Source organism: Sinohyriopsis cumingii, chromosome 17 (assembly GCF_028554795.1).
Source record: "Sinohyriopsis cumingii isolate HCF-2022 chromosome 17, ASM2855479v2, whole genome shotgun sequence".
NCBI classification, from domain to species: domain Eukaryota; kingdom Metazoa; phylum Mollusca; class Bivalvia; order Unionida; family Unionidae; genus Sinohyriopsis; species Sinohyriopsis cumingii.
This window is the reverse complement of record NC_142977.1, coordinates 94,164,631-94,186,814: the sequence shown is the minus strand read 5'-3', so window position 1 is coordinate 94,186,814 and position 22,184 is coordinate 94,164,631. Positions and strand designations below refer to the sequence as shown.

Genomic DNA, 22,184 nt, shown 5'->3' with positions numbered 1-22,184 from the left:
AAGTCTTTATCTTGTGATCAGAATGGCCTCAGTTTTATCATCATTCATCTGCAGCTTGTTACATGTCATCCATGATTTCACATCAGAAATGCACCTCTCTACACCTTGGATGGTAGCATCAACTTCAGTTGGGTGGCTAGATTTGTATATTTGGGTGTCATCAGCGTACAATTGGTGAGACACTGGATGATGATCTAGTGTCTTCATTTAAAAGTATTCAGTCTGCACTGGAATTCCTATTACCCTTGCTATAGTTTTTATTAAACTTCGTACTGATTCTTCCCTTTAGCCCTACTCATATGTTGGTCATCTATCAGAATTCGAAGTTAGACCCTGCTTCGCTGTTGAATACTTCATTAAAATGTTAGACGTTCTAGTATTTGAATTTCAGATTAATTTGTAATTGTTGTCAAAATATTGGTGCTTGAGTCTACGTAGTTTTTGTTTAAGATTTTTCAGTTACTCGATGTTTTTTTTCTCTCGGTATTCCCATACCTTTTGCTCTAGCCGTATTTACATTTATTTTTGCTTTTCGAATGTTTTTCATACGCACTAGAAATCATCAAATGTTGAATCTTATTACCCAGCTGTAAAACTTCATCTGATTTATGAAGCGTATTTTTTTAACCTCAGTTTATTTGCTTGACAATTCATTAAACTTTGAACGTTATTGTATGTCAGTGAAGAAATCCTTTGATCTATATAGCAAACCTTTCGTCAATTTATTTGAGTAAGAATTCATCAAACTTTCAACACTAATAATATCGGATCTGCTGAAAGAAATGTTTCAGACGTTAATTTATTGTCGGTTTATTTTTACTTTAAATGACATTTCATTGTATAAACGCTTATTTTTCTACGTTAACACTGAACATTTTTCCTTTCTTTTTGCTTCTTTGTAAATTTGACCTCTCGTCCAACCATCTATCATTTTCTTTAATTCATCTACAAATATGAACATGACACAGTCTACAAGTCATTTTGATAATTTTGCATAATGATTTGCTATTGCTGCGAATTTTCTATGCATCCAGGACCATTCTGACTTACAGTTTTCCAGCTCGATTCACGATCGATTAGTGTAGACATAAGAAATATCCATTAAACTTGGAACTGGCACAATATTTCTAGATCAGTGTGAGATGTTGAAATTTCCACTGGCATCACTGATTAGCAGATTTATTCCAATCAACAACTTAGTTTACAGAACAAAATGAAAGATTATTGGGCATCAAATGATAAAAGCTACTTAGTATGATTTTTGTCATTGAAACTGGGGTTACCTGTGTCTACAATGAGTGCTAGCCTGATGGCATTGAATCTTTAAACACGTTTGTTTTTAAAGCAGGAGAGAATTAGGACGACACAAATTATTTTTTTAAACTCCTTCATAAAGAATAGATACGTTAGTTGCTTTGTTGGTGATGTGGTTGTGCCTTTGACAACAATTGATACAATCGTTGTCACTACAGAAGTAGCGGCTTGCCATTTAGTAAAGTAAATATAAAATGCAATATTGTTCAATATCATACCTTACCATTTAGTGAAGTAAATATAAAATACAATACTGTTCAATATCATGAATTATGCACCTCATGCCAGGGGTAATTTGTACTGGCACAATCTCCGTAATGATAAAGGTAGCCCTCTTGAATGATTCAAGTTTTCCATATGATTTCTGTTACATCTTGGCAAGGAATGTTTTTCTCGTTTAGTTTTTAACTAATAGAATCTTAATCTGGGGTTTGCACCGAGACTAGAGAATCCCGCTCAAGGGGTGACATCATTTGTCTCCCCACGAGGCTCTGCCGAGTGGAGAAACAAATAATGTAACCTCGCGACACCAAGCGATGTTGTCGTATCTGGTATACGTACGGTGGACTCTCACCGAAGGTGGACGCGGAATGCAACACGGTTATATCCCATGATGTGCAAGCTTTGCATAGTGTGCCTTCACCATATTGACACATGGGTCTAAGGCACACGCGCAGAACACGGCATAACTGTCAATGACAATACATTTAGACCGCCTAAAATCAGCGAAATTAAATTTGATTTGTTTAAAGATAAAGAATTATTAAGCACCATACGAAGTTTGAATTAGATACCGAGATTGAAACAGTGTTTCCTGTTATAAGTGTTTCTACAGCTGGGTTGGGTTTAGCAGTTAAAGGAATACTAATGGCTCTTTTGGATTTTTTTCTGGTTGATAGGCATTGTTTCAAAAGCTGTTAATGGAAATTTATTTATAAGAAAATATTAACGCATGATGATTTATTTACGTATCTTGTTAGCAAATTAAATGTAATAATGATTCCGTATCCAACGCTAAAAGTGACAATGAGATCAACCATGACGAGTTTATTTAAATCTTCAACAAAAATATAAACAGATACAAGGAAATAAAAAAAACGTCAAAAGGAAGAAAACGAACTATATAGAAAAACTTAGACTGCAGTGCGTTAAATAAGACGTAGACAAATTCAAACAAACCCTTCTGGAAGAAAAGACAGAAGAAGAAAAAACAGAAGAAAAAAACAACAACAACAACAAACAAACAAACATCCCAGTTTACGGTGTACTGGGTGAGATTGACACACTAGTGAATTAAGACTGAAATGGTAAAATCTATAGTATTCACAAACAAAATTAATTCAACGAATAATAATAATAATAATCTACTTTAGTCAGTAATTTAGGCCACTGGCTCATATCACAAAATACAATACACGTATATATAATGTGCCCCATAGTGTAAAAAAGTTAAATATGGTGTTCAACATGAGTATACATACATAATTTTCTATAATCGGTGCATAATATCATAATGATGTTAATATCTCAAAGAAATTTATTAACCATTCGTTTGAGTTATTAAAGATTGTCTAAGACGAAAAGCCAAATAGCAAAAAAGATTTCTTATTATGAATATATTGCTATGATTCATGAGGGATACAAATTTTTATACAGACGGATAGAGATAATAAACTTCATTAAAGTATTTTTTTCTTAAATGGTCGTAAGCTGAACGAACACAAACAATATGGAATTCATCTTCTACCAAATAAACATTTTTCATTAATAATTCACAATACCTATTATTTCTCATCCATCATGCTATGATTACCTGTTTCTGTTTTCAGCGTATTCGTTGAGTACCTAACTTTAGCAAGTATCTTTCTAAGAAAATACGATAATCCACATGAGCGGTATTTTCCCGATCCTAATTCGGTTTTATACATGCGGAGTGCAACACGGTTATACACATATTTATATGAATTGTTAATATCACTTTGCCAGTTTTGTAGTGTCGAATCCTTATTTCGTTGCAAAGTTAGTGAGAAAAACAATGTTTTTCGTCTTGACTTAGCCAAACATACCCAAAACAGAAGCGAAATGACATGTCTTTAACTTTGGTAACCCAGGTGACAAGATTAGTTTTATCTAATTTTTTTCAACATTAAATAACACTGGTGTGGGTATCGAATTGAAGGTATTCAACATCTCTACTAAATTCATATCCCCAAATTTCTGACCCATAGCAGGCAATTAGTTTGATTACCGAATCAAAAATTTTAAAGTAATTTTACACTAAAACTATGTAGAGGGGTTACTGACATAATTTTATGCGTGTATTTTCTAATCTTTCTTTATGCATTGTTGTAAATGCTTGCAAGTGCTATTTTCATAATTCTTTCCATGAATATTGTATTCTTCATTGATGTAAATTGTACATAGAAGTTACAGCGCCATCTGTTGTCATAATGAGCATTTTTTATGCTAACTCCCGTGATGCTGACTTGCAACGTGCTTGATGCTACATTATAATCATGATTTTAGAAAGTGTAATCTGTATTACTTGTGGTATAGCAAGTCTATAAATAGAATATCAAAACTTGTAATAACTAACATAGTATTTGCCATACGACAAACTAAATAATCAATTCAGTAGTTGACAAATTGCAAGATACGATGACTCAGAAGGAAAGTACATCTAAGCACTTGCAAGCAGCCATTTACAGCTTGCATCAATGAAGAATGGAAAATTGTGACTAGAATTATGAATGTAGCACTTGCAAGCAGCCACTGATAATAATGCAGATGTAAAGTAACACTTGCAAACTGCCACGTACAATTTGCATCAGTGAAGAACACAATCTACATATATAAAATTATGAAAATAGCACTTGCGAGCAACCATTTACAAGAATGCACCAAGGAAGATTAGAAAATACATGCTGAGAATTATGGCGGTAACCCCACTCCATATAAAACAGCCGAGTCGTTTTTGATAATTCAGAAACTTTGAAGTCGCTTTCGTTGCCTGAGCCGCTAATATCTGCTTGCATTTCGTCCAAACGAACTTTGGAATGAAAAATTGACCCATCTACATGTAACAAGATTCGTACTCAATACGACTTTCTTTGAAAAGCCATACTTTCTTTTGCATTAAGATATCCCCCATTTCTGAAAACAATAATTTTAGTTTTTCGAGATTGACCATCATACCAGTTTTATCACACAAACGTTCGATAATATTTTGTTAGTTCTGAAGTATCTTTATTGTATCAGCACAATTATCAACATTATCAGCGTAAAGTATTGCAAAAATATCATAAATATCTTCTGAGATAAATATACCTCTGTTGCAGTCGAGCTTCATGTGTGTAAACAAATCATTAATAAAATCAGGTAATCCTGGTTCAAGATTGCCCAGTTGGCTAAATATATATAAAATGAGAACAACACAGTCCCATGAACTGCACATTACAGAAAAAAATATTGGACTGACTGTTTATCACTATTATGCTGTACATGCTATGTTGTTTATACAGACAAGTTGTAAACTGACCAATCAGAAAGTTACTTATTACCTGTACCATAATATAACAAATTAGCGTGAACAGTAATCAACTAGCCTCATTGCTCAGAGTGAACAAAACTTGAACAGGTAATCCTGGTTCAAGGTTGCCTAATTGTGTGTACAGTGAGAACAACACAATAATTGCAACTGGTGACTTTATTTCAGTTAGCAATGAACATGAATAATATAAAATAATAAAATACCGGATTCTGTCCAATTAAAACATGAATATCTAAAATTTAAATATGATCCTGCTAGGCACAGCTTTTCAGACTTCTATACATATCTATTGAAATGTTTGTATCATTCATATCCTTTCTTATTATTGACGACCATAATTTATCATGCTATGCTTTGTCAAAAAAAAATTATTTTTATAAATCTCCCTTTTCTTTTGGATATATATTTCTGAGCTCCAGCCTGAATAGTTAAGATATTGTCGCATGTGGAGCATTTTTCCTAAAGCCTGCTTGTGCTTCGTCTATCAGACCACTGTCTTCCGTCCACGTGTATATACGAGTATTCAATATATCAGTAAAGACTTTGCATAGAGTATCAAAAAGAAAAATACCTCTGTATTTGTTTGTATCACTCATGTCACTGCAATTGTATATAGAACAGATAATATTCTTCTCCCACTTTTTAGGGAAATTGTCGGATTGAGCGTTAAGGAATGGTAAAATCGTTTTAAACAATAAACAATTCGGTATCGTATGAGGTCCAGGGGTTTTGTGTTTGATTTTAAGTAAACTTCTCTAATTTCATAAAATGATCGTTGTATAAATTTAAATATAATTTAAAAAAAACTATTTTAGCGGTCCTTATTATTTCACAACACCCGTGTGTTCTATAAGCAAAACTACAAAACAAAACAAAAACAAAACACAACATCATCAGCAAACAAATAAACAGACACAATTTGTAATTAAGTGCTTTAAAAATAAGGATGGGGAAAATGGGTGGGAGAAAGACATTTGCGATGTTTCGGATAGGTATAACTACTTGTCACAAAATAGCAACTCACCAAAAACACCGTTTCTTTGTTATAATTGCGGTTTACATGAAATGCATAAAAAACCCAAAACCCCAAAATTAAAATTAAATAAATAAAAGTATACCATTAGTATAATGAGTTTGGTGTCATCCTATGCTTGTTGAGAGAGAGAGAGAGAGAGAGAGAGAGAGAGAGAGAGAGAGAGAGAGAGAAAGTTTGGCTAGAAAATAATATACAACTTCCTCTGATATGTATTTGCAATACCAACAACGTATGAAATAAGTTTGGTGAATTCCAGCGGTAAATGATAACTAGAACGTACAGACGGACGGAAGGAGGGAATCAATAACACTGAGTCGTATTCTAAGTTATGTTATAAACAAGTATCTAGATCGAATATTCTTCCGGCTTTAGTCAGATTACAATGAACAATCCCGGATTCTCGACCAGTCTGTTAAGAGAAATAAATAAGTAAATAAATAAATAAATAAATAAATAAACAAATAAAAAGTGAATGATGTTTTAAAAATATAGTTGGACTGAGATTGCTAGAACGATAAATACTAAATAAGAGTGTTCTCTCTCTCTCTCTCTCTCTCTGTTGCGAGGTTGGGCAAGTTAACCAATATTTGCTGGTAGAATAGGAGCTCCGTGGCTGTGTCCTCCGTGCTTAGAATCTGCCGTAAACTGGCCCCAGGACAGTTGTCTCTCATTAGTGGTTAATCTAACAGTTCCATCTGTTGTCAAAAATTGTTAGTACAGCAATGCCTTATTATGACAACAGTCCGCGTTAATTACAAAATTACAACTTGCATTATGTTGACATTTTAGTCGTAACTTTCACTATGCTACAATGTCCGCCTCGGATGCGGGAGGTCGCGGGTTCGAATCCCGGCCAAGTCATAACATAGACTTTAAAAAAATGGTAATAACAGGTGCCTCGCTAGGCACTCAGCATAAAAAAGGTTAGTGTTAGGACTGGTCGGCTTGGTGTCAGGATAATGTGACTGGATGGGATATCATGTTACATGTCCGCGGCATGATGCCCCAGTGCACACACACTAGTATGTCAACATTTTAGCTGTAACTTTCACTGTGCTGCATTGTAACTTCGACAATGTTAGGATTTTTTAAAAACCGTTATGGTTATTAATATGTAACCAAATAAACGATCACAATGCAACGAGGAGATTTAGACGTGGAATAATGTAATGTAGAATGTTGACGTATGTAAAATACTGGAAAATATGAACGTGGGATTTGAAGAAAAAAATTAGAAGAAAAAAATACTACTGGCAAATAGATGCAATCTTGAATGTACATCATAAACACATAGAAAGTGAAAAGAAAAAAATAGAACAATGCAGAATAAAATATATGTTATGTCTATTTAAATTGCACTGTTTGCTAGTTACATTTTTTTAAATAAATTCTTATTTCATTATATGTTATTGTAATGTAACATTGTACGTTGGACTTAACCTTGTCCAAAATCAAGTTTATTTCCTACTTGACCCTGAATTATCGAGTTTAAGAAAAAGTCTATAAAGAACTACTACATAGCTAAAATATTATCAGTGTATGGGTTTAATATTAGGATCATTATTAAAATAAGCAAACATGTTTATTTGGGTCTGGTTCTAGGTTGTTTTTTTTTCTTTTTTTTTTTAATAATTGGCGTACCTAACATTCCAGGTTCTAAATTATAATTTTAGCTACAGGCCGTCTAATTAAAACCAACATTCTACCTTGTAAACATTTAGAACTTTCCAGATTGAAATTTTCCATTAGGTATTAGAAAATGCAAATTGCGACCTGAAGGCAATTGGAGTAGTATATAATCTTGTAACTGAAAAAATTATTCATTCGTGCTTTAAGATTAATTGTGTTATTTTCGTGTCTTGTTATTCATTTGGGCTGGAATTTATTTCTTCAAATTATTTATTTAAAGTAATTTTTCTCTGGATATACAGAATGCTCATAAATAATGTTCTTGGACAGGGACATCCACTGTGATTTATAGTGAATTCAAACTTTGAATTATATTACTGTAATTCAACAAAAGAATGTTGGTAAAGCACTATGATAAAGGCCACCGCTGGCACAGCAACGCTGTCAGCGTTGAATTTAATTTGGATTTCCACTAAAGGTTGTTCAGAACTTTTATTATTAGAACTTGTGTCTATAATTCTAGGCTTATTTGAGATTTACGGAATAGAGAGAAGCGCAATAGAGACGGCCAGGATAGCAGACTAAGTCGGCCTATTCCAGATTCGGTCCATGCAATTTTTTTTTATATCTATCTATCTATAAATACGTTGACGCAGTCACACTTGACTATTAAGCAACGGGTGGTACGTGATCAAAAGATAAACTAAAGATGGAAGTGATAGGACAGTCAGAAGAGTAATGATAGGAAAGGCAGAAATAAGTAAAAGTGTGTCAGTGTACGTTTTCGTCCCTTCATGCTCAGATCAATCCGGCTACCGTAGCGGCAATGAGATATGGAACCTCAACCGGCATAGCCCTGAGAATCACTAGGTCTTACTTGTAGCTGACTAGTTCATTTGAATGTGATTTTGGAAAGCTCCTGCTTGTGAGATACCAAATCAGGAGCTTCTGCAATTATTGATGGTAATTTGTTCCAAGTCCCTATTGTACATGGGAAGAAGCTGAACTTGAAACAATTTGTCGATGCTGACTTTAATTGAAACTTTTTCCTGTGGTTTTCCCTAGTTTGGCTATATGCCAGGGTCAGGTATTTGTCCGCTGGTATGTTCGCTAGGTTGTTCGCAATCTTGTGCATCATGGTTAGCTAGGCCTTGGTTCGCCTGGATTCGAGTGATAGTTATCCTTACCTGCACATACCATCAAAAACAATGCCGATTTCAGTAGAACAATTTTGGTTAATTGCATTCAATATTTAAAAAATAAATTTAATTGCGTTTTTTTTCCGGCAGATGCTGGTTTTAGTTTGATTATCAACCTGGTGAAAGATTAATAAAGCGAATCTAATAAATACGTCAATAAATATGCTACACTGTGAGGCGCGGATCAAGGATTATCGAAACGTGGGCGCAATTTATTGTTTGCTGCGAAAACGTTGAAGATACAAAGACGTTTCTAGAAATTATCCAGGTTTATTCAGTAATTTGTATGAAGTTTAGAAGGTGAATTTAAGTCACGTATTCTCGTCATTTCAGCATACTGATCCGTGCCCTTTATTGTTTATTCTATCTTGTCAGTCTGTTCAGATTAAATTAGATATTAATTGTTCTAAAATTCTCTATTAATATTACGCCATTTAAAGACGTGTTTAATCAAATTTTAGAAAATTACGCTCATAACTGAAAGAGTCCGTACTGAATGTATAAATGACCTGTATGATTTGTTCTTAAACCCAATACTAAAAATCGTATACATATGCAATGAACATAAAGAAACATACATATAGCATTTTTTTAAAAAAAATTAAATTACCGTTGAAAAAGGAAATCACAGCCACATTACTATTATATAAATCGTTGACCGAGTACGTAATGGGCCTAGTAAGTAAATGAGTTGATTTGGGTACTCCGAGGTCATTGTGAGCCCATGGGCGCGGGTACTTGACACCCTCCCTCATTCACCTCTAAACATGCTTTGGCCTATATCAGTAAAACTTAATAGCTGACCAGTACATGTTTGCCTTCCCCCCAAATGATAATTCTGCGACCGCCCCTGCATGGGCCGAAAATGTTATTTGGCCGACTCTGCTATTTACCGAGTTTATTCCCTTTGTAACGTTGTTTAATAGAATCAAGCTCGCCATTGAGCTCTTCTCTTGACCTGAGCAAAGGTAACAAAAACTGATAGGTTTCATTTCCACAACGCCTGTTTGTAAATCAACATGAAAGGTGAGAATATTCTCATTCGAGCTGGGCATTTACTGAATCGTTCACTGCTGCTAGGTATTGTCGAGGTGGGATACAGAAGGCTTAAGACGGATGTTTTATTGCATTACATTTTACAGTACGAAATATAAATGATTCTGGCACTCAGATGGTAAGATACTTTTCAATGTGTGAAGGTCAACATGGTTATATTTTTGGGCTCGCAGAGAGTTCCGGAAGAGGCTTTCTGCCAGAATTGTCATTAAAATTAAGGGTCGTCAGGATTCACCATAAGCCCAAAAGTTCACTAATGGCCTGAAAATACTAGAGAATGAGCTTGTACCTAGTCTTATGATGTTTCTTCGTCACGTCCCTTTCATTCTTAATGTTGTGACAAGTCGCCCTGTCGGATTTCGAATTATAGTCAATATCAGGCAAGTTGTTACCTCCCGAATTGTGGCAATCATTGAATGATACTTGTAGATTACTTTCATTGCAGTTTTCATAAATTTGTTTTTTCTCTGTTTTTTCTTCTTCTGGGTCATGAACTTCATGCGTGCCAGTTACCTTGGTCTTTCTAATACATCTAAGAAACATTATATAAATACAGACTAAATAAAAATAATAAACTAAAAGAACTCAATTCGACTGTCCGATAAGTCATTTACCAGAATGGCAATAACGTTTATATTACTTACCATTTATCAATCTTGATTGTAGAAGAATGTGTAGATTGTCACTTATTTTTGTCAAATTGTGGTTAAATTGTGTTCAGATGGAATTCATTTGAGCCAACAGTATCTCAGAAACGTTGACAGTTAAATTAGTATATTGAAATCCAAATGGCTGACTGCTGCTGGTACTGTGGAGAACAGGGCCATAACTGTTGTTGTTGTTGTTGTAGGGTTTAACACCATTTTTCAGCACACGATAGGCTATGCATGGTGGCCAGTATTAATGGAGGAGGAAGAACCCGGGAAAACCCTGGGAAGAAACACTTACCCACGAGAAGCTACTGGCAAGCTTTCTCATCATACCCACATTGGCCGAATCCTTGACTCGAACCCACGCAGACAGAGGTGAGATAGCAGTGATCCGTAACGGAGAGTGCTTTAGACCACTCGGCGCCCCGGGCCATAACTGAGGTATGTCACTTTGGGATTTGATCCTACTCACGTAGCATGTTTGGTTGCAAATGAAACCCTTGTTCTTACTTCAGCAGGTATTAGGAATGTGGCAAGAAGTAGTCCACATTGACTAATACCATCCTGTCATAACATGACCTGTGAAAAACAGGATATTTTATTCACACACTCCCAATATGGTTGTTTTAAAAAAAAAAAAACCCACGATTTTTAGAGATCTTAGAATAAACAACAAAAATAAACATATAAATTTTGTGACCACCACTGTACACGTCCTGAGATTGTACCAGTGGTCTGTATAAACAGTAAACGGTTCTGCAATGAACCCATGTAAAACTGTCCTTGAGGCAGTTTATAAAGTAGATCATCATAGAGAATATTAAAAGGTAAGGTGGTCACACATAAGCAGCTACCATTTTACTTATTACTTTATTAGCTATGCATAATTTTATTTTGTACTTAACCTTGTCGAAAATCAAGATCACTGTGTTCCTGACTAAAGACACTGATGTTTTTTTTTGGTAATGTGTGTATGTGATTTTATGTCGCTTTAACAATTTTTCAGTCACATTGCTAAGTCTGCATTGTGGCAGTTTATAGTGATGTCTAGCACTGGGGCATCATGCTGCAGACATGTAGCATCATGTCTCACCCAGTCACATTATTTTGACACCAGGCTGACCAATCCTAGCATGAACTTCTTAAAGCTCAGCGCCAAGTGAGGTAGGTTCTAGTATAATTTTTAAGGTCTTTGGCATGACTTGGCAGGGGATCGAACCTGTGACCTCCTGCATGCAAGGCAGATGCTCTAACCACTTAGACTACTTTTGGTAAACAAATAATACATAGCTAATATTTTATACAAGTATGGGTTAGATATGAAAATCATTATCAATTGAATTAAACATATTTATTAGGTTATGGGTCATGGTTATTGGAATTCCACCCCAAAAATACATATTTTGGGATTTAATTTGCAATACTTAAGTTCTTTTTAAATTTTCACTTTGTATTCTAGGGAAACAAATTATTTGTTGAATTTTACAAAACTTGGTGGTTTTCGCTCTCTTTTATTTGTTTAAGACCATAGTCATAATAAAACTATCAAATTAGTTGAATTTAACATTAACTACATGAAAACACTACCACTACAATGGATAAGTATGGTAACTTTGAAAGTTACAGCTTTTACCCAAATGATTACAGTTCCAGTTTAAGTAATGGATAAATTGCTACTATCATTGATCACGTTTATACTATTAAACCTGAGAATAAAAAGTGAAATTGATGTGCCAGTGTATGCATTGAGTGACCACTAACTGGTCTGTATGACTAGACTTGTTCCCAGAATGTCTGAAAATGGTCATCACGTTGAAACACGATATAGGGACTGGATGAAAAGCTTGTATGTCCTTAGAGAATAATTTACAACTGGATGACCATATTGATATGCTTTGTTAAAAAACTGTCACCCTAAATTGTCCTACTCAGCAGAATTAAGAAATATTTATCGACAGAAACTTGTATTCTGTACTATAATTCATATATTCTTCAAACAATGGATTATTGTTCAGCTGTATAGGGAAACTATACCAAATCTCAGCTTGACAGGATTTAAAGAAAAGGACAGCACACATTATTTTACATGCATCTATTGATTATTCAATAATATAAGCATTGTTTACAGAACTAAAATGGTGTACAATATATGAAAATTTTGATTTTCACAAGACAGTTCTTGTATATAAATGTCTGCATGGAGCAGTCGCAGCGTATCGTCTGTATTTATTCATTATATTACCAGTAGAGATCAACATTACATGGAACCTTCATCCACCAAATCCAAGAATAGAGGAATTTAAGAATAGCTTCCAGTACTCTGGTACATTTCTATGGAACAAGCTTTTACTGCATGTAAAATGTGCAGAAAATATTACAGAATTTAAGAGGAGACGTATGTATGTGATACTAATAGATTATAGTAAAATTTAATAATATAATACTAATGACGTGTTAAAATAAATACTGTAATAATTACTGCAATCTTTTATATGATGCAGATTGTTATATTTTTATTAACAGGGCCTCGAGAGAGAATAGTCTGACAAAGGAATCACCTTCTATCAATATGCATTCTTGTTATTATTATTGTTATGGCATTTTTATGTTCAATTGTTGTTAATTGTGGTAAATCATATTGCCAAAAATTAAGTATGGTAGTTTCATATGATATCACTGGCTCTTTGGTATAGTGGTATTTGAGGTTTTTGGTAATTTTCTGCATAGTGCTACCTATCATGTGCTTTTCTTATATACAATGGATGACCATAAGTTACTAGATCTGTATCACCAGTTTTATTTTGGGAAAATGTTGGAACTGTTGGTGAGTGCACTATTTTAAAAATGCACCCATGAATTTCACTTTTTTAAAACATGGTTGTACATCATGTTCTCAGATAAAATTTATATCTTCCTAAAATCAATATCACTTTAACAAATTGGTTAACCAGTTTGTCGTCTGATAATGTTCAGTGATTTTATGCAAGAGATAACATGACTACCATATTTACCATGAAGCATGAGATCAAATCCATGGTAGCAATCTGTGTCTGAATAGGAAGGATGTTAATGTTGTTTTCTGGTGGCTTTCACAATTGACGGGTGTTGACTTCAAAACTTCATTGTACACAATTTATTCCTTTTTGTTGTAGCACCTGGTTTTGTTTACACAGTAATGCCCCTTGTATAATCTGGAATCTACATAGCGTTTCTTTATTGATGGTTTCCCACAATCATCTGATTTAAACTGGAAATTAAATGTATGTTAAGACAGAGAAAAGAACACCAAAATAGACATATATAAATATCTTGATGGTCAGTGTCTTTATTTACTTGTTCGTTTCTTGCTAACATTAAGACCTGTGATACCATATCACTCCAGTATACTCTATGCAAAAATATATATTTTATTATTATTGTAATATACAGATAATGATAATTGAGACTCCACTGGCATCATATTTTGACAACTTCTTAAAAGACATTTGGGTGTTTGTCAACAATGTCATTCATACCAGACCACAAGTTTACATTTGGTAACTGGAAAGCTTATAGTGAAATTAAGTGGATGTTGTTCAGATGGATAAATCCAGGATTAATCTAAACATTTCAATTATCTCTCTCTCTCTGTCTCTACATGTTGTGAAGCTAAGCACTTCATTGTTTGTTGGATGGCTTTTATCAAGCTAGTCTGTCAGATCATGAACTTGCAATGGGAGCCCCAGTGGCCGAATGGTCCTAAGTGCTCACCGTTACCAATCACTGCCAGCTTACCTGTCTGCGTGGGTTAGAATCTCAGGCTTGGCCAATATGGGTATGTGAGAAAACTTGCCAGTAGCTTCCCATGGGTTGGTGGTTCTTACCAGGGTTTTCCCCATTTCTTCCTCCACCAGTTACACTGGTTGCCATGTATGGCCTAATGTTTGTTGAAAAATGGCATTAAGCCCACATCCTCAACTGCCACAGGCAGTTTCTGCAGGACTGACCATTGAATTTTTTTAAGTGGGAAGGGGGTTGGAACCTGGATTTTATTTGGGTTCATTATCCTCAAGATAATTTATTTTGTTGTTTTTATATAATAGTTTTCAGCTTAAGAATATGGGGGGGGGGGTCAGGCATTATGTCCAACCCACCAAGAGAAATTAAATGATTTGCCCCAGAGTAGCTGGTCCCGGTCTAACAAAGTTCGACATTCCCCCCACCCCTTGCAAATCGAGATTTTTAAACAGTTTTTGTGACAATTCATTTTGACAGTAATAAGATTTTACACAGTCTTAAAAGAAAGGTTGAAAAATCAGTAATTCAACAGTGACAAGAACTCTTAAAAACTTATTACATTCATTATACTAAATAAATACCATTTGAAAATACTGATTAAATATCAAAGGCTTATGTTTGTCATACACCCTTCTAAAATACCTATTGTTTTGTCAACCACGTAGCAGTGTATCCATCCACTGATGTATCAGTATATTAAAATCAATAAACCATACAAAACCTTCATGCAGGCTTGGTGATTTAAAACAGGCCTGGTGTGCCCTCATGCATAAGAAGTGACCAATGGAGACAACCATTTTTGCCCTGGAATATGTTCCATGATGATATCTGAGCTGAGAAGGCTTTAGAAAATTTCTTCCCTCAGTCATTGTTTTCCATGCCTTTCCTGGGATACCTTAACTTACTCTGCTCTATGTAGCCAGGATTGTGCTGATGTGCCAATGAACCCAGTAAATGAATAATTTGTAAATTAAATGCATAATAAACAAGTTTACAATAAGGCATTGATGTTGGGGGTTTTTTAATGACTGTCATCAACTCCTAATCCAGAAGTTCTGTTGCAAGGCCTGATTTACCTAACTGAAGACAGAATTGCAGATTGGAAAAAAGCCATGCTACTGCTTCGTTGGCCTAGTGATCAGAGCTTATGCGGGAGGTTGTGGGTTCTAACCCCTGCCGAGTCATACCAAAGACTTATAAAAATGGTACTAACATCTGCCTCGCTAGCTGCTCAGCATTAAGAGGTTAGTGTTAGGACTGGTTGTTCTGCTGTTGGTATAATGTAACTGGGTGGGACTTGTCTGCAGCATGATGCCCATTGTTAGACATCACTATAATCTGCCACACTGCAGATATCGTAGCAACATTAGAAATCCAAATCACACACTCACATACACACAGAAGCCAAGCTGTTTCATTACTGCATAATGATGATTATTACAGAAGTTGGTCTTATTTTGATATCAAGCTTACATTTTCCTTTCTACTGTAGATGAGTGGGCCGATTCTAGTTGCATTTGACTTTGACCACACTATTATAGATGAGAACAGTGACCTTTCAGTGATAAAGCTGGCCCCAGATGGGGAACTTCCAGAGGAAATCCAGGCAAAGTATAGTGACAATGGCTGGACGAATTACATGGGTGCCATATTTGAATATCTACATAAAAATGGCAGAACCAAAGATGACTTCGCCAAATGCATGTACGATATACCATTCACAGATGGATTTCCAGAATTATTTCAGTATTTGCATGATGATTGTTTTGAAGTCATTATCATTTCAGATTCTAACATGAAGTTTATTGAATTCTTCCTTGAGAATGCTGAGATTTCTGACGTAGTGTATGCAATCTATACAAATCCTGCACACTTTGACAACTCGGGTTGCCTTCGAATTCAGTATTACCATGAACAGGATTGGTGTGATCTCAGTACAGTTAATCTGTGCAAAGGTCACATTCTGCAGGAGCACATCAAACAACGAGACAGAGACGGAATCAGATTTAGGCATGTTGTTTATGTTGGAGATGGCTACAATGACCTATGCCCAGCTTTGACCATGAAGCAGCATGACTATATTTGTCCACGAAAGGATTTTAAACTTTGGCGTGAAATGAAAAGGCTAGGTATCTTAGATGGAGAGGCAAGCGAACTGGACTTGAAAGCAAAAATTGTGGAATGGGATTCTGGGATTCAGATTCTTGATCTGTTAAAAACTCTTAAAGAATAAATTTTGTCTGAAATGAGTGGAAATAATTATGTCTCATTTACATCATAAAAAACAATTTTTTTGTTTAGTTAGTAATGTCATTCATGGGTAGGCTTGTTCCACCTGTGAAATGCATTTTCTGATCATGAAATTGGATACTTTACATTATATTGTTGATATATTAACTTTTAAATCATAATCTTGCTTAAGAAATGATGATGTAATAATTGATGACTTTTCATTTTTGAAATGCTTACCTACTTTCAGTGTTTAATTAAACTATTTTTCTATTAGACACATTGTGATTTGTACCCCTGTCTATATAGGTCAGGATATTGGGAAATTTCTACCGGGTACCTGTCAATCCTAACAATTGGTCACCCGATCAAAAATTGTATTACATGTGAATCTGAACTGCTTTTGTTGTACGTTTTGTTGCCGACCCCTAGAGTGGTATAGGCGTAATTTATTACTAATCATAATTTATTACTTATATAAGCATAATTTATTAGTAATATAAGTGTAATTTATTACTAATATAAGCATAATTTATTAGTAATATAAGCGTAATTTATTACTAATATAAGCGTAATTTATTACTATTATAAGCGTAATTTATTACTATTATATGCGTAATTTATTACTAATATAGCGTAATTTATTACTAATATAAGCATAATTTATTAGTAATATAAGTGGCAAAAAAGCGTAATATGAGCATAAAAATACCACTCTATATACTACATACCATAATTTCAGACAACTATGAAAAATGTATGCATTTATTTTATTTAACGTACATTTATTTTTGCTACTTTCCTGGATCTGCAGTTAAAAAAATTTGTCACAAACCTGCTAAATCTATGTGGATTAGTAGTTAATACAAGAGTATAGACATAAAAGAAATGGATAAACTTTTTATGCATGACACTCATTTTAACTAGTCTTCATGTCTACAGTAACTGTTACGAATAGTCGTAAAGTCCACAAATGATGACTGTTGTAGTATTATTGACCTGCCATGACTTGTCCCTTAATGATGGTCCAGTGCAACACATCTTTAAGAAACTTCCTCTCCTCTACCATTTTTCAGTCATACAACATCCAACAGTCACTTTGATACAGCTTGTTTGTTTCGATGTTTTTTTTATATCTGGTGCCATTTATTTTAAATTTAGATTGGTCCGCTAAGTATGTAGTATCAAAATAGAATAAATCTACGACAAGTAGTTTCACATTCAAGAATCCCATCTGATCTCTTGACACTGTTTCATGTAAAATGCAAATATACCATATTTACGCATGTGATCAATTTTTATTAGATTTTATTTAGAGTCATTACACAAAAGATTTCCCTTATATTTAAATATTTTAGTGAAAAATTTCATTCTGTATAGTTGTTGATTTCATTCATGGCACAAGACGTGCATGTTATGGTAACAAAGTTTTTTTGTGTTGCCTTCGCTGTAACAAAAAATATGTCATGGGTTTCCCCGCTAATAAAAAAGGTCCAGTAAACAAATGTGAATAGCGGCCTTGACTTGAACAGCTAATACTCGCTTCAGGGCCATAAATTTGAGGAAAAAATGGCATTAGTTAAACATTTATATTGTACTTTCTTTTAATTGAACTGTAGTAAGTATTTAAATTTTATTTTGTTGAATATTACTTATTCAGTTCTTACTGTCACTGTTGACGAAAGGTTTTGACCTAGTTAATGTCATCAGTATCTCAAAATGTGCATTTCAAGTCACGAGAAAAATGGCTCAAGAACAATGGGCAGGCACAAAGTTAGGACGGTCAAGCTTTAAATATCAGCGCCGATTCTTAAACAGGTCACGCGAGAATGAGAAGTGTCGCCCCTTGTATTGTTATATAGTACATTTATGACAAGTAAACTATAAGCAACCATATGAGCCCCTGTGATGAATAAATGCGAACACAACACAAGCCTCGAACTGTAATTGTTTTTCTGCATCTGGATCTGAACTTGGAATACTGTATTTTTAATGGGTACCCGGTTATTCATTTTATTACCCGTTAGCATCTTTGGCCGTCTATATCAGACACAGTTGCTGTACCCCTGTCTATATCAAACATTATTGCTTAAAATCTGCATGAAAATTATTCTCCTCTTAAAATATTCTTAATATTTAAACAAACTTCCTGTATCTCCAATCATGCAGAAACTGTCATATCAGTTTTCGCTTCAAATAAACTGCAGGGTTTCTTTAGTACATCATAGGGAGAGTTTCTGACTCTCAGAAAGTAGAGGATGTGTATTTGGGACTCTGAATTCTAAAAGTGACATTTAAAAAAAGCCTCAATGTCAAACCTGCATAGAGTTTTGACATTAATATAGATTATAACCTACTTCTGGTGGCAAGCTGTTTTTTCCACCAAGACACATTGACATTATCAAATCCCATGACTGTGCCCAATAGTATTCAAGAAGCTGACAGAATGGAAAACTTTCTGGCTTAAATCCTGACTTTGGATAGAATTAAACATTAATGGGAAGAAATTGTTAATCGAAGAATTCAGAGTTGCAGTGTATCTGTTTGGGAGCATCTTGAATTAAGTATAGAGAGCCCAGTCCACTAACCCTATTTAATTTTAATGAGACATTTTAATGAAAACTGCCTCCTTCCAAATAACAAAATTTCACTGTTGTGCCAGTCAAGTAATCTTCATCAGTTAATAACCAACCAAACAAATTATAAAGACCATGATATTTTGGTATCAAACCCTGACTTTGTTTACTCTGCTGCTGTTTTGGACCCATTTCATGCAGAAGGCATTCGTTACCAATATCCTGTACATGCTACTTTTAAACTACCATCTGAAAACTATGATGTTGTGAAAGAGAAATCTGGTTATATGGCCAAGGGAATTTTGCTCTTTTGAACTCAATACTCTTTTGCTTTGGATAGTGTAATTAACGAAAATAATGTCGATGTCATTGTTGAAATTTTTATAGATCTCCAGGACACAGTAAGAAAACGTGTACCACACTAGCGTCATTATTTCCAATAATGATCCACCTTGTGTGCATAATGAAATTAGGAAACTAATAAGGCAGAGAAAAAGATTGTATGACCATGCAAAACATAACCAAAATCCCAGGCATTGGTTTTTCCATAGGCAAACAAATGAATCTGGTTATTAATGAGCTTAGGGAGTCTAATTATTAAAACACTGATGGAAATAATCAGGTATTCACATGGAAACCCCAAAACTGGTGGAAACTAATCCGAGAAATGTAAGGAAGGTCAAAAGAGAAATCTTGCAAATATTTGATTATGAATGACAAGGTTATAAGTTAGAATGAAGAACAAGCACAAGTTTTCATGATTTCTTTTGTAAGCAGTCAAGTATACAAACTGAAAATTTGCCTCAAATTTGCAAATTAGCTCTAAGATTTAATGTATCCAGTACTTGATGAGATTACCAATAGGGGATGATATTTATACTGTCTTAATAGGTTTAAGTGTATTGAAAGCATGTGGCCCTGACTTGCTGCATTTGCAGTCATTTTAATATCCACAATGTCGCTTATTCAATATTTTATTGCAAACTTCAGTTTCCAGATTGCTGGAAACTAGCAAACATGGTGCCTGTGCATAGGAAAGGCTCTAAAACTCTTGTCAAACTATTGCCCTGTACTTTATTATGTACTTTAAAGTTTTGAGAAGTATGTATATAAATACAATATATACAATTACATTGTTCAACACGATATAATTTTGCATCAGTCGTGTATTATTCCTGCGGTGAAACTGAGAATGCAAAACACTTTTTTTCTCAAGACTTCCAAATATTCAAATCCTTTACACACTCCCCTACACTCTTAACAGCTGGAACATTATTTGGCGACCCTATGTTAACTATAAAAAAATAACAAATATATTTTTTAAGATGATCAAGAGATTTAATTAATTGCCTTAACTCACAACCTTTTGAATCACAATTAATTAGTTCTTATTCTTTGTTCTGTTTTGTACGTAAGTTTATGCATATTTTCTGTACAACCGTTTGTACTGGCATAAAGATCATTGATGTTGTATTTTGTTGTTACTGTTGGGGAGAAGATGCTAATAAGCTTACGCTTTCTACTGAATCCCCCAAATCACGTTTGTAATTGCCTTTGACAAAGTTTCTAAAATAAATATGGTTTAATCTAAATCTAGATCAAACTGACCAACTTTTCTGTGTGATTCGGTAGGAAGATGTATCCACAGACTAAGTTGCAGGACTCCCTAAGCGAATGTACACAAGAAAATGAGGTAAAACAAAAGCTTCAACCAAGTCTGAGAAGTGATAAATGTAGGTCACACTGACCTCGTAAATAGGTGTTCTACAGACAGATATAATCCACATACCAAGAAACACTGCTGTGTGGCCAACTGCACTTGAAAAAGTGGCCTCGTTACTAAGTGTAAGTGAAGTAATAAAAGTTAAAACAGGTTACAGGAAAATGAACTCTATATTTCATGTGTCTTGAATTAATTTACTTTATGAACTGACAGGTATATAGCAAAATTTTATTCAGATCCACTGTTGAGTTTAAAAGATTGATTTCAAACATTCATAACCTTAGATACGAAAAAATACCATGACAGAAATAGTTACTGCATCATTACGGACATGAAAAAAATAATCATGGAAAACAATGAAAGTAAATATTGATTTCCATACCAGTCCAAGTATAGTAAATTAATGAATATGAATTTGGATTATGGAGATACATTTGGAAACAGATTTTAATGCCAAGCCGTGTCCTGCGGCCCACAAAGTGATTGGCATCACAAGGTGTCATGAGAGATAACAAAGGTTGGATGAGAATTATAGTGCATTAAAAAACAATAACAAAATATCACATTAAACTCTTGTGTCAATGTAAAAAAATAGTCCAAGTTTTAATGAAACAATAATAATTTTTAATAGTAACTTGTGGTTGATGAAATTACACTTCCTAAAGGGACATAATTCTTAGTTACTAACTGTACTTATTTTTTCCCCTGATGTTCCAAGGTTTTGTGAAGCCCTTAAAAATAGCCATGATGTCGAAAAAGAAAAGAGCACTTGTGGACAGAAAAGGTTTTCCAGGATAAATGGGAGAGTTAATATTTTGTGGCAGAGGTTAAAGATAAATTCATGTTTGTCTTCAAACAATAGCTGTGCTGAAAGAGTATGATGTTTGTCATCATTACAGTGTGATGCACAGTGAAACGTATTATGTAATAAACTGGACAAATGAGGGAGAAAAAATGTATGAAACTGAAAACAGGATTAGCTAAGCAAAAACCATTATTTTCAAGCATTTACAAATGAAGTGGAGATGCTGTAAGGGTAAGTTTCCTAATAAGTGAAATGACTACTAAATCCTCACAGCTATTTACAGAAGGCCTTTTTTGTTAAAGAGCGTCTTCTTAAAGCAATTGAAATTTTATGTCCTGATAAAAAGAAGCTATTTTTGATGGTTGTTGTAGGGTTTAAAGCCATTTTTCAGCACATGGCAGCCAGTATTAATGGTGGAGGAAGAACCCAGGAAAACCCCAGAAAGAACCACCGACCCACGAGAAGCTACTGGCAAGCTTTCTCACATAGGCTGAATCCAAGACTCGATTCCATGCAGACGGGTGAGATGGCAGTGATCCGTAATGGAGAGCACTTTAGACCACTCTGGGCCCCTATTTTTGATGGAATAAGCTTGTCTGCTAATACTGTTGCAAGCAGAATTACTGAGCTAGCAAGTGAT

The 22,184-nt window shown here is 34.5% G+C and overlaps 1 protein-coding gene across 5 annotated transcripts; it reads left to right on the top strand.

Annotated features, from left to right (window-relative positions):
- The first annotated feature begins 9,645 nt into the window (after positions 1–9,645).
- LOC149779448 (pyridoxal phosphate phosphatase PHOSPHO2-like) lies at positions 9,646–16,716 on the top strand. 5 transcript variants are annotated; one of them, XM_089940115.1, is made up of 2 exons: positions 9,646–9,754; positions 15,704–16,716. In XM_089940115.1, the coding sequence occupies exon 2, from the start codon at positions 15,704–15,706 to the stop codon at positions 16,442–16,444; it is 741 nt and encodes a 246-aa protein (XP_089796241.1). In that variant the 5' UTR covers positions 9,646–9,754; the 3' UTR covers positions 16,445–16,716. The 5 variants fall into 5 exon arrangements, with proteins under 5 accessions (XP_089796241.1, XP_089796243.1, XP_089796239.1 ...); XM_089940117.1 differs by having other exon boundaries at positions 9,664–9,754; positions 15,999–16,716; XM_089940113.1 differs by lacking the exon at positions 9,646–9,754 and adding an exon at positions 9,770–9,902.
- The last annotated feature ends 5,468 nt before the right edge of the window (positions 16,717–22,184 follow it).